The sequence below is a fragment of the Symphodus melops genome, assembly GCF_947650265.1.
Source record: "Symphodus melops genome assembly, chromosome: 9".
Classification (NCBI taxonomy): domain Eukaryota; kingdom Metazoa; phylum Chordata; class Actinopteri; order Labriformes; family Labridae; genus Symphodus; species Symphodus melops.
In genome coordinates this window covers 11,361,571-11,373,655 of record NC_136699.1, presented here as the reverse complement: position 1 = coordinate 11,373,655, position 12,085 = coordinate 11,361,571, and the positions used below count along the sequence as shown (strand labels likewise).

Below are 12,085 nucleotides of genomic sequence, written 5' to 3'. Positions count from 1 at the left end.
TAGACTATAAAGTGCACTATAATATAGTGCAGTAGACTATAAAGTGCACTATATAGGGAATAGGGAGGGATTTCGGACACAGTCTGAGACTTAAAAACATCAGGATGAAATTAGATTTACGTGAAATTCTACACATACATTATATGGACAAGTGGTATATATTTTAATTTCAATATCTAGTTAGGAATCCCCGACCCACAATCCACCAACTGGTGGCGGCAATGAACCAAAACATTGTTTCCCGACTGCCAGAAAAACGCAAAGAAGAAGAACGCAATTGTCGTGTTGTGCGCTTTGACCCATGTGAGTTACCGTACTGCTGAGGCGGTGTTGACTGATGTGTGAGTAGCTAACAAACGTTTTCTTCATGAGCACATAGGCTGTTATGATCTGCACGAGAGCTAAAATAAGACGTTGAGTGTCTTTAAATGTGACATAGAAACACACATGTGTAGCTTTAGTGATAGAGAACTCGAGCGAGTCCTGTTTTTGTGTTTTAATCAACGAGGCTTCCCGGCTAGTTTTTGAGCTAATTTGAACGCTAGCGATATTAATGCTAATTTCACACTCAGTAAACCGACAGTGATGATTTATAGCAACAACGACTGAGCACAGATTGAAGAATAAAAGATGTTTATCAGGCTGCTTGACATTAAAATAGATGAAATAGTTGATGTAGTCCTGAGCTTGACTGTACAGTTAATGTAGCTCTTTAACACAGAGATAATCTACATTAACTGAATATGGTCATTTTAATGGTTAATCCTAATTTTGAATTATAAGATTATTGGGCTCAGTAATAATACATCTTACCTTATGTTAATAGCCACAGTGGTATGATAATAATAAGTCAGATGATGATGTTTGGTGTTTCAGGTCAAAATGGCAGAGCTGACAGCCCTGGAGAGTCTGCTGGAGATGGGTTTTGACAGAAACAGAGCGTGAGTCACACCATAACCAAACGTATATAATTTAAGACAGTTGCCAAGGAAATTAAAGTAAAAGCATTTTCTAGAGAACCTGTTTTTACTTTCTCTATCATGTTTGCAGGGAGAAGGCGGTGGCCAAAACAGGAAACATGGGAATAGAACCTGCTATGGACTGGTGAGTGTTTGTTTGGACCGCCCGGATGATAAAGAACCTCAACCATCTCCTAATCAACCAACCAGTTTCAATTACATTGTTTCCTTTTTCTTCAGGTTAATGGAACATGAGAACGACCCAGATATCGATGAGCCCTATGTCCCACCTGCAGGGAACGTACTTGGAGCAGCCGACAGCCAGTCCACCACAGAGCAGCCGACACTCGCAGACACAGCTGAAGGTCAGGGGGAAAAAGTGATGTATAATAGGATGACCATGATGTCGACTCTTTCTCTTTGTGAAGGTGTCAAGTGTTCGACTTTTGTTTGATTAGTGGTGGGGAGTGAGACGTTACAGCTCCACTTAAAACACATTTCAACCTCTGTTTCTTTCTCTTTCTCGTGCGCTTTTGTTTTCACTTCAGGGAGTTCTGATGGAGACAGCACCCAAAGGGAACTAGAGGAGAGTTTAAAGAAGCCGATGTCGGAGGAGGAGAGAATAGAGCAAGTTAAAAGGTTTGAGTGCACTCCGCACAGACGCGCACATCCCTTTTGTACTTAATGTCCAACATACTGCTTTTTCTCCTTACCCAACAATGTTAACGACACGATAAAAGAAACTGGTCTTTTTTATTCCTTCTTCTTCTGCTTAGAGAGATTGAACAACTTAATGTGTATGAAAGGTAAAACATGTTAAAGCCTGGTCTTTCTTAGAAGTAGCTGAAGCCTCTGTTGGTGTTTGTCTTTCAGGTTGGAAGATCTGATGCGGGCTAAGCAGGCGGAGAGAAGAGAGCGAGAGCGTGCAGAAGAGTTGGAAAGAGAGAAGCAGCGGAGGAGACAGGGCCAAGAGCTTCAGCAGATTCGCCAGAAGATACAGGAGGATGATATGAAAAAACTAGCGGATCAGCGCAGGAGAGAGAAGATGGAGGACAAATTAGCAAGGTCGGAAACTCATCAAAACTCAATTTATTCAGCACTTTTCATAAGCCAAAGGGAATAAAATTATAAAGTACAAAGACAGTTTAACGCACTCCTTTTTTTTTTTCTTCTTTTGAAAAACATTTTAACTCCTCTGACATGTATTTCAAGGAGGCAAGAATGATTTTTTTTTTTTTTATTAAAAAGGGAAACGTACCATCCTAATCAGACTAGATTCACATTTTGACCTCATTCTTTATATTTTCACCTTTTACCCCACTGCATGGTGCAGAATCTGCTGGTGTACATGAGCAAATCAACGGCCTAAACAGTGCTGCATCGTGAGATCCCTGTGAGGAGGGAGGCTAAAACCCTCAAATTCTTTGCCTTATGATGATGAGGTTCAAGACCTGATCCTCGGTCTATCCCTCGCCATAAGTATCTCGATTTGATCACACACGTATCGTCTGGAGTATGGAAACGAAGTAACGGTAGCAGAATATTAATTGACTCTAATCTGGAGCTCAAACTCAAAAACTTATTTTAGTATATTGATCTAACTTGAGTTTAACAGGGAGTGTAATTAAGGTCAACATCAAGTTGACCCCCAGATAACTGATTGGTTCAGCATCCTATTTAAGTGTATACTTACCTCTGGAAGGTCTAGGTGGGCTCTAGTTTAAAGTGGTATTAAGTTTAGGAACTTTGGACGTGTTTGGGCTGCGGTAAATGAATCAATATGTCATCAAATAGAGCTAATTTATCTTCTCCCCATAGCAAACATGCTCCTTCAATATCGATGTTTGAATAAAGGAAGAGAAGAGGAGTGGTGAGGCACAGCAGCCTTGTCTTGTTCCATTGGATAAATCACCATTGATCTCTGCAGACGGTTTATTATAGAAGGCTTTACATGTTTCAATAAGGGCTTTGTGAAAACCACATTAAGGCTTTGTACAAGGACCCATCAGACTGAGTCAAACCTCGTCTGTGTGTCGAAACTCAAAATAGCTGTTTGTGTTTCTGTCTGTTTGATAAGATGTAAAGCTCTCCTCATATTATCCTGTGTTTTTCTGGCCTAATATGTTTATTTGTTCTTGACAGTATATATGATTGAATACACTAATGAGCAGTCATTTCCACCATCCACTGTGTCTTGATCATCTTTTTGGTGTAACAGAGATGATGGTATTTCTCCACAAGGTCTGAATGTCTCTCCTCTGTAATACCCAGTGGAAGGCTTTCAATAACCTCCCAGCTGTGAAACCATCCGTGACCGGAGACCTCTGCTTCCAAACTTCCAATTGTTTCTATTTTGTTCAGTTATTAACTTGACATTTTGTTCCTAAGTAGGTTAAATGAAGCTAGAAAAGAATGAATCTTACGTCAGCACTCATCTTAAGTATTACAGAAGATATTGATCAAGACCAGAAATGAGACGAGTATCGGATCAAATGTCTGGAAGTCCTTCGGCCTGCTCTACTTTCTTTAGGACTCTCACTGAGCGGATGTGTTTCTGTCTTTCAGGCAGAGGGTTAAAGATAAGATTGCACGAGACAGAGAGGAGAGAGCACAGAAGGTAACTCCATCTTTGGGCTTGTTGCACGTCCTTTCTTACCTTTTGTCACTTTAAAAAAAAAAAGAAGAAACATCTTGGAACCAACAACTGCTTACATCATTATATATTTTTTTAAACTTGTTTAGTTTGGAGGTGGTGGAACTACAAGCTCGGCCACATCGTCACAGCCAGCTGAGCCCAGTCCTTCATCACCTACCAGTCATGGACCTCCGCCTACTAAGAAGGAGTATGATGAGTCCAGGATACAGGTACAGGCTTCACTTACTATCCTACTGCTGCATGCTGCTTTTCTCACCACATTTTGCATGCAACCGTTTTCCATCCTTGTATCAAAACAGCAAATGAAGAGACCTCACTTGTAAACATTGTCATTCATTACACATCACTAGATGAGCTTGTTTTATACTTTCTGATCTGAAGGTACGTCTGGTGGACGGCTCGACCCTTACAACAGTCTTTAAGGCTCAGGAGCCGCTGGCGGCAGTGCGTGTCTACATTCAGATGAACAGCAACATACTTGAGGGTGAAGACTTCACGCTCCTGTCCCCCTACCCCCGTCATGTCTACACTGAAATGGACATGGAGAAGCCCCTCAAAGAACTGGGTGAGATAAGTTTTATTTTCCACGATTGCTTTCCTCTGTGAAGCACTCTTTTGACCTGTTTCTGACCCCCAGCTCAATTTTCATTCCCCCCCAGGTCTGGTGCCTTCAGCTGTGCTGGTGGTTGCCAAAAAGTAAGAACAGGATGGCCTGGTCTTTGAGCCTACCTCATCCCCTCTGCATCATCAACTAGAGACGACAGACACACACGGATCTGGAAACAGAGCAACAACCTTTAAGATTCACTCAATAAGCACGCTTACTGAACTGAAGCGGTGAGATTTGGTTTGAGGCTGCATTCACGAGGTGCTTTAACCGTTTTTAATCATAATCTAACTTTTTAAAAGTAAGAGTATTAAACTAATTGGTTAATTGACCGAATGACGCCTCACACTCGATACAGGTAGTTTGTGTACAGGGGGAGGAGTTATTCCTTCTCCCTCGAGTGAAGTGGAGATGGCTGGCCTCAGATATTACTTAATGGTTTGAACATCACATAGAAACAATACAGAGAAAAAAAGAATTCAGTTTTATCCTGATCCTTAAATAGCAAAGTACCACATAAGACGTTCTGATATTCCTGATTTTGCCATTTTTATAATTTAAAGTATATCAAAACTTTTGTCTGCATTATTACAAATCTACCTACAATAAAGCTGACTGAGAATCATGATGGTCGACTGCATTTTTTTCCCCCAAGTCATAGATGATTTTAAGTCTTTATTTTCCTTAATCCTTAAATCCTCATGGTCGAGGTGCGGGGGTCGCTTTTTTCCACCAGAACTAATTCTGGAATTTTCTTCCCCTGCTCTTTATTCACATAGAGCTACTGCAGAAGTGTGAGTAAGCCCACCAGCCACACAAAACAACACTTTGACACACTATAAAACACCTTTATGTACATTAGAAAAAACAAATATCCTATTCTGGAATGGTAAAAAATATCAATTGTCTATCAGCTGTCAATTTCAATAAGGCTGGAAGCCTTTAAATGTGGAGCCAAGGGGTTGCTATCAAATATAAAAATATTTCCAATTAAAATGGACACACAAATGTGCTGACAATGACTGTCATGATATCCTTTTGTGTGCATCAATCAAAAATGACAACTTTTTAAAAGACCTCAAATGAGGTAGCCGCTTTAAAAAAAAGAAATCCAGGACATTGAGGTTACTCGGAGGAAGGACGGTGAGGAAAGGATGTTGGGATGTTTTTTCAGCAGGTGGACCTGCAGCACTGTAAAGTTCAACTTGATGTTCAGCTGAGAAATCTTCCCAGGTCCAACTGATTTAGTGTCCAAAACAGTGTCAACTCTTTTAGCTGGGAGGATAGTAGCCCTGGTTGTAGTTCCAGGTGTTCTGGTAGCCATAGCTGCTGTACTGAGGCTGCTAGAAAAGAACCAACAAACAGGCATAAATAAAGCGAAGATCTCGAATAGAACGTGTTAAGCCAAGCTCATTCAGATTTACCATTTAAGGTCCAAGAGAATCAGAGCAATCTCAAGTCTATTATCTAGGTGTTGCTGTTGAATAATATTTTTAACCCTACCTGGTACCAGCTGCTGTATCCCCCATAGCCGGCCTGTGCACTCATGTCGGCGCCCATCACGGGAGGAGGCGGTGTGGTGATGGGGACGTGCGGCATGGTAGGTGGGACTTGTTCCGACACTTCAGCAGCAGAGACTTCGTCTCCTGTGCTGAGCTTTTCTGGGTCCTCATCCCTAAAAGACAAATTAGTTTTTCAGGAATAACTGAATATTTTGTTACACAGCAGACTTCAAATCTGATTTGTTTTTAGCAGTTCTTCCCGACTGGGAAAAGATAAAGTGATCTTATCTTTTTCTAGATGCTTGCTTGTGTTCTTATTTTCTGATGTACGTCACTTTGGACAAAAGCGCCTTCAAGTAGAAGTGTACAGTACACAAATGATGCATGTAAAAAACAATATTTTTTTTTATTTTTGTAAATCTGTACTTGTATTTTTGTCTTTTATATTTTGTTTATATTTTTTTAAATCTTTCTACTGTTAGTTGGGTCAGAGAGAAACATTTTTTAGATTCTTCAGTATGTCCAGCACATGTTGAATCGCCTTCTCACCCATTCTCTGCTTCTCTTTTTGTTCCACCCAGCTCCTTTAGAAGTTTCTGGTGTTCTTCATACATCGACAGCACACTGTAGAGCATAGAATCAGAAGACGAAACAGTGAGATGATGAATGGTGTGTGTGTGTGTGTGTGTGTGTGTGTGTGTGTGTGTGTGTGTGTGTGTGTGTGTGTGTGTGTGTGTGTGTGTGTGTGTGTGTGTGTGTGTGTGTGTGTGTGTGTGTGTGTGTGTGTGTGTGTGTGTGTGTGTGTGTGAGAGAGAGAGAGAGAGAGAGAGAGAGAGAGAGAGAGAGAGAGAGAAAGTAAATGTAGCAGCCAAATTCCTCCTGGAATAAATGTAGTATTTGTGATTCTGATAATGTACTATCAGGGTAAACATGACCAATCAGAGGACTTCTGACCTTTGAATAGAGTTGCTGTAGTCCTCTGCAAACTGCAGACCTCTCTGTGAGAAGAGGATCTTGGTGTGTGGTGCCAGGGGAGCTGCGAGAGCTCGCGTCACACACTCCTGCACCGCCTCAGCTGAGGCCCAGGGGTCCCCCGACACCTCCAGCTCCAACAGGTTCAGGTGCAGTTTATCATTGTCCTGATGTATGTAGGGGACGACAGAGGAAATCAAAAACTAGAGATACATCTTTTAATTCTTGGTTTTCACTTCCTGTGTTGCAAACATGGTGGTACTGTACATGGATCTTACCGGACTGATCTCCAGAGCGTCCTGTAAGATCCTGCGGGCTCTGCTGGGGTTCCTGCCCACCTTGAGCAGCAGACGAGCCAGCTTGATTGAGTAGAAAGCATGCAATGTGGGATTTTCCTTGGACTCTGCCACCGCTTCCTGCAGCAAGGCCTCTGATTGGTCCAGTTGACCATCTCTTCTCTCCAAAGCGGCCCTGCGAAGGCGGACGACTGCCAACCCAGGCATCGTTCTCTCCAGAGCCTTCAGCACTCGCCGAGCCTCTGTTAGGTCACCTGGTGGAGACCACAGAAGGACGAGGGTTTTTTTAATAAGTGGGGGCAATTTATAACATGTGATACAAGTGTCTGGAAGAGTAAGATCAAGTTCTATTTTTAAATGGCTGTCATGAGGTGTTGATACAACTTTTATTTGAAGGTCAGCACCACAGGTTAAAACGTAAAGAACAAAAAAAAAGCTCAAGAGCTTTTTTTATTTTTAGTCTCCTCTGACGCTTCTTTACTCAATGTGTAAGATATCTTTTTCAGTGACGAAAACGAATAGCCCTGACTGTTCACCAGACAAAAAAAGGGATACAGCTAAAATGGCAGAGTTAATGTGATGTTGTCTTACCGTGCCTCTCCTCAAAGGTGGCCCACTGCATGTGGATGTTGGGTCTGTATGTCAGGTGAATCTCACAAGCTCGTCTGTAAACGGCCCTGGCCTCGTCCACACTCTGAGCCTCCAGGTATTGAGTGTACTGAACGACAAATACAAGGTATAAACAGATGTACTGAACTTAAAATATACCTTCTTTGTGTGCTTTCTCTTATGGGTCTCGTCCCTCCTTACCCTGTTCCAGAACTCCTCATACAGAGCGCAGGCAATTAAGCAGCGCTCAAAGAGGATACGAACCCTGTGGTCATCATTGGCAAGCGGAGAATCCTCTGAGCCTTCCTGTGGCTGGACTGAGACCTCTGACTCCTCTGCAGCTGCCTCATTTTGATCTAGAAGAAGAAAACAATGTGAAACTGTGGTCTCTTTCACATGTTTATAGGGTGTGCTGTGTGTGTTGTGTGGTCACCTGAAGTAGGGTCTTTAGTGTCCTTGCTTAGCTGAGAAATCTCCCAGTCCAGGTATGAGTGCCAGGACCGCAGCTGAAGCCGGTCCAGTGGCTTGACGTGGAAGTATGGGCGTTTAATCTGCAGCCAAAAATAGAAATCAGCTTCAGTGGTATCAACTGAATCAATAACAATACAAACTTATTTTAAGCTCTTCTCGTCCTTTTCTTCATAAAAAGCTTGAACTAGCAATGATTCTACAGTAAACTATTACGATTTCAATGCAAAGAAATATTAAATTGGTCATAATTGTGGTCTTTTGGAGACAAGAAAGGTATTTCTGGTTTGTAGACAGATCAGTTCTTCAGACCCTGTGATTTCAGCTGTTTAACATTTTCTTTATTTTGGATCAAGCATTCTGATAATTTGGGTTATTATAGACCATATGAGTTAAGCTTCGAACTGAATCAAAAGGGGACGTTGTAAACTTAAATGATCTGAGCCAAAATCTTACACATTTACGATTTCTAAAATCGGCTCTATCATGTACAAATGCCTGGAAAAGAATGCCATGATTAACTGAGTAAAGAATTTTTTAAAAAAAACAACAACAACATACAGCATCTTCAAAGTTCCATCTCTTGCGGACTTCTCCCTCGTTGTCCTGATACACTTTGTCCCTTCGAAGGAGCACTTGTTCCCTGATCTTCTGCATTAGTTCCTCCTGTACAAAGAAATGATTTGAAATTTGACCGATGCTTGAATTTGTGTTTATCAAACAAATATTAGAGGAATGTTCTGAACGAATACACGATGGTACTGACAGTATCTGTGCCCTCTGGTGTAGCAGGCTCCTCCTCCCCCGGTGGTCTCTCCGCCTCCTCCTCCTGGGCCTGTTCGGCTCGCTCTGCCTTCTGACTCTGACGACAGTATGTCCTCAGCTCCTCGTACTCCTCCTGGTGAAGCACCTCTTTGGGCTCGTGGCTGTTCAGGTGTTCCTTGAACCTAACAGAAGAAAAAAAAGTGAGGTGGTGGACATCGGGCGGCTGCGGCTCAGTTGGTAGAGTCTTCGTCTCTGGGTTCAATCCCCAGCTCCTGCGAGCAACATGTCCGATGTGTCCTCGGGCAAGACACTTAACCCCGAATTACTCCCCCTGCTGAATGAATGTGTATGAATGGGATTAGTTACTTCTGATGGTCAATTTACACAGGAACCACGGCCATCAGTGTATGAATGTGCAGGTGTAACATGCGGTGTAAAAGCGCTTTGAGTAGTCAGAAGACTTGAAAAGCGTTACATAAGCTCAAGTCCATTTACCATTTATGTAAGAAGAAAATGTTGAAAGAGCAGACATTGGAGTCAGGAGATGAGGAGAATACCCAGAAGACAAAAATCATTGAAGGGTTGTAAAATATTCTTCGAAGAAATGCCGGTGTGCGTAGTCTTACTTGTCATAGTGGGTGTTGTAGAGCTGGGTGGGGACTTTGAGGACTCTGTCAAGGACAGCTGCCGCATTCTTCATGTTGCCCTGTTCCTTCTCCCACTCAATGTAAAGATCCCAGAGCCGGTCTGAGTGGAAGTCCAGACCAGACGCTGCCACAGCATCCTCAAACACACTAAGAGTCCAGAAAGGAAAATGTTTCTCTTTCTTTTTTCTTTTTTTTTAAAAGCCAGCTTGTTTGATTTCATAGGTTTATTTTCTTTCATTTGGTATAAAAACCTATGCAGAAAAGTCCAGTAACTTTTTGTACCTGCGAATACGTGTAGGCGACTCAGACAGGTTCATGTCCAGTGTTCCCAGCAGCAGATTGATGTAGTGGATCCACAGATCTACACTGAGAGGAATCACCTTGAGACCATGAACACACACCTGGAATAACACAAAAAGCATGAACATAAATAACCAGGGAAAATATACGTCTGAATCCAATTGTTCTGTACAGTGTGCGGAAAAAGAATCAAATCATTGCAGGCTCTTTTCGTCCGCTTTACCTCCTCTGCTTTGTTGTTATACCCGGCACGCCGCTCCAGATCAGCAAATTTCTTCCAGTAGCCGTAGCAGAGGGGGTAGCGAGTAAGGAAAGCCTCTAGTGCTCTGCGCGAGGCTGTAATGTGACCCTGAAAGGAGGAAAGAGAGAGAAGTGTAACTGTCACAGAAAGCTACCACACTAAGCGTGGCCTTGTGGGGATGCAAGAGACAAACATTTCAAAGTTTGAGGTTGTCATGCACCATTACTCGCACTGTTTCCTACGATTGTGTCCTCTGTCTCTCCAGTTAAAATAAAAAATAAAATCAACACACACACCTCTTGCTCGCAGTACTGTAGAAGGTCGGTCCAGCATGTGAATTCTTGAGGATTGTCATGGGCAGCCTTCCACAGTCGCTCAAAGTCTGCAGGCAGTTCTCCCTCCTCATCCTCTGCAGCTTGGGGCACAGAGAAGGAAGCAGGCTCAGGGTCTACGGAGGCTTCTGGTGCCTCAGCAGCACCGCCATTTTCTCCCGTCACCTCCTCCATCTCAGTCGGTGGCGGCATAGGAACCTCAGACATCTCCATGGCTGAAGACAGAGTAGTCAAAGGTCATTTATAAACACATTCACACACAGCAACCAGGACATAGTTGAAAGCCAACATACAGGTTTGCACTTGAACACTTTAAAAGTAACCTTCGATTCATTTATGCTACCTGTGGAGTCTGACCCTTGTAATATTCACTGACCAACCTCCCTAACTGATCAATGAGTCAGACAGAACTACAAAAGATCCTTCATATATATATATATATAAAAAATTCCCCGTCAATGAATGAACAGAACACAAACGTCAACGCCATTTCAATTCGCCACCACCAACATTTTTTTAAAAACCATCTTCACTACGACAAACATATTTTCATACAAATCACTTGCTAGACTTTTACAACACACAACTCTTAATATTGTTGACATACGGTGTCAAATAAAACACTTGAGCGCCTCTATTAACCATCTCCTCTTTCCTACTTAAATGTAACAAGAAAAAAAAGGACAGAGGCAATGAGCACTCAGGTTTTTTTTGTTAATTTTGATTGACGACACGGAGGCAAGTTAATTTGAACATGTAGTTAATCTCTATGGGAGATGTGAAGTGATATTAATGACAGACTTTTCAATGCACCCGCTTCTTGAACAGATTCATGTAAAAAGTCCAATCATAACACCACCACATGTGACAAAAACATGCTTTATAAAACACGACTTAGCTCTTCTTTTTTTTTTTTTTTTTTTTTACAAATAAGACATTAACCAATCACAGACTTAAAAAAATATTGCTCTTTTGTTTGACAATCTGCTCAAAACAAATCAAAGTCGGTATTATATCGAGCAATCGAAACAGTTTAACGTGAAAGCACACTAACTACTTCCCCCCCTTATCAAAACCCTCCAAACAAAAAGAAAACAGGTGGTTTAGGTCTTTAGTTGTTGAAACACTTGATGAGGATGTAAACAAAACAAACGTGTTTCATTCATCAAACATCACTGAATAAAAACTCTTCGTATTCACTTCAGAGCCTTCCAGTCGTTTTGGACATTATTCATCTAATAAGGTCTGAAGCAGCCCCATATTATGTTGTTGAACATGTATTAAATATTTAGTTTAACTTAGTGGAGACAGCTCTGTTTCGTGGTTAAGTCACGTTAGCCTAGCCTAGCCTGTCAGATTTGACGTTAAAATACGTCGGGTTTTAGCATTTATTCAGAATTCTTCGAAATGAAATAACGACGATCTGTATATTTCTGAAGGGAAAAAAGTACAGTAAAATTTTATCCAGGTTTTAAAACTACCTGAGGACTCAGCGAGCTCCCCGTTGCCGCTCATCTCCTCACAGCCCTCCGCTGCCATGATGGAAACGTCGCACTGACGTCATCCACACGCGACAAGTCGCAGGTGCGTGTTCTGAAAATCCGTCCGAGAATAAAATCATACATACTGTAAATCATATAATAAACTGTAAATATAAAGAAAAAAAAACGTATTTGTTGATGTTCATAAATTAACACGTACTGTTATGTCTTGGTGAATGTGGCAATAATT

The 12,085-nt window shown here is 41.8% G+C and overlaps 2 protein-coding genes across 5 annotated transcripts; one reads left to right on the top strand and one right to left on the bottom strand.

Annotated features, from left to right (window-relative positions):
* Window positions 1-250: 250 nt before the first annotated feature.
* ubxn1 (UBX domain protein 1) lies at window positions 251-4,850 on the top strand. Of its 2 annotated transcripts, none has more exons than XM_079351688.1 (10): window positions 251-341; window positions 877-941; window positions 1,051-1,104; window positions 1,200-1,324; window positions 1,508-1,598; window positions 1,833-2,024; window positions 3,525-3,576; window positions 3,702-3,824; window positions 3,997-4,180; window positions 4,275-4,850. In XM_079351688.1, exons 2-10 carry the CDS (start codon window positions 883-885, stop codon window positions 4,313-4,315), a joined length of 921 nt encoding a protein of 306 aa, XP_079207814.1. In that variant the 5' UTR covers window positions 251-341; window positions 877-882; the 3' UTR covers window positions 4,316-4,850. The 2 variants fall into 2 exon arrangements, with proteins under 2 accessions (XP_079207814.1, XP_079207815.1); XM_079351689.1 differs by lacking the exon at window positions 251-341 and adding an exon at window positions 368-392.
* Window positions 4,851-5,049: 199 nt separating this feature from the next.
* LOC306828934 (pre-mRNA-processing factor 39) lies at window positions 5,050-11,941 on the bottom strand. 3 transcript variants are annotated; one of them, XM_079351685.1, is made up of 15 exons: window positions 11,836-11,941; window positions 10,319-10,569; window positions 10,005-10,130; window positions 9,764-9,882; window positions 9,461-9,628; window positions 8,836-9,016; window positions 8,631-8,735; window positions 8,035-8,152; window positions 7,803-7,957; window positions 7,584-7,710; window positions 6,975-7,246; window positions 6,679-6,863; window positions 6,274-6,348; window positions 5,726-5,897; window positions 5,050-5,565 (listed from the first exon to the last, which is right to left on the bottom strand). In XM_079351685.1, exons 1-15 carry the CDS (start codon window positions 11,891-11,893, stop codon window positions 5,494-5,496), a joined length of 2,184 nt encoding a protein of 727 aa, XP_079207811.1. In that variant the 5' UTR covers window positions 11,894-11,941; the 3' UTR covers window positions 5,050-5,493. The 3 variants fall into 3 exon arrangements, with proteins under 3 accessions (XP_079207811.1, XP_079207812.1, XP_079207813.1); XM_079351686.1 differs by having other exon boundaries at window positions 5,050-5,562; XM_079351687.1 differs by lacking the exon at window positions 11,836-11,941 and adding an exon at window positions 10,698-10,786.
* Window positions 11,942-12,085: the final 144 nt, after the last annotated feature.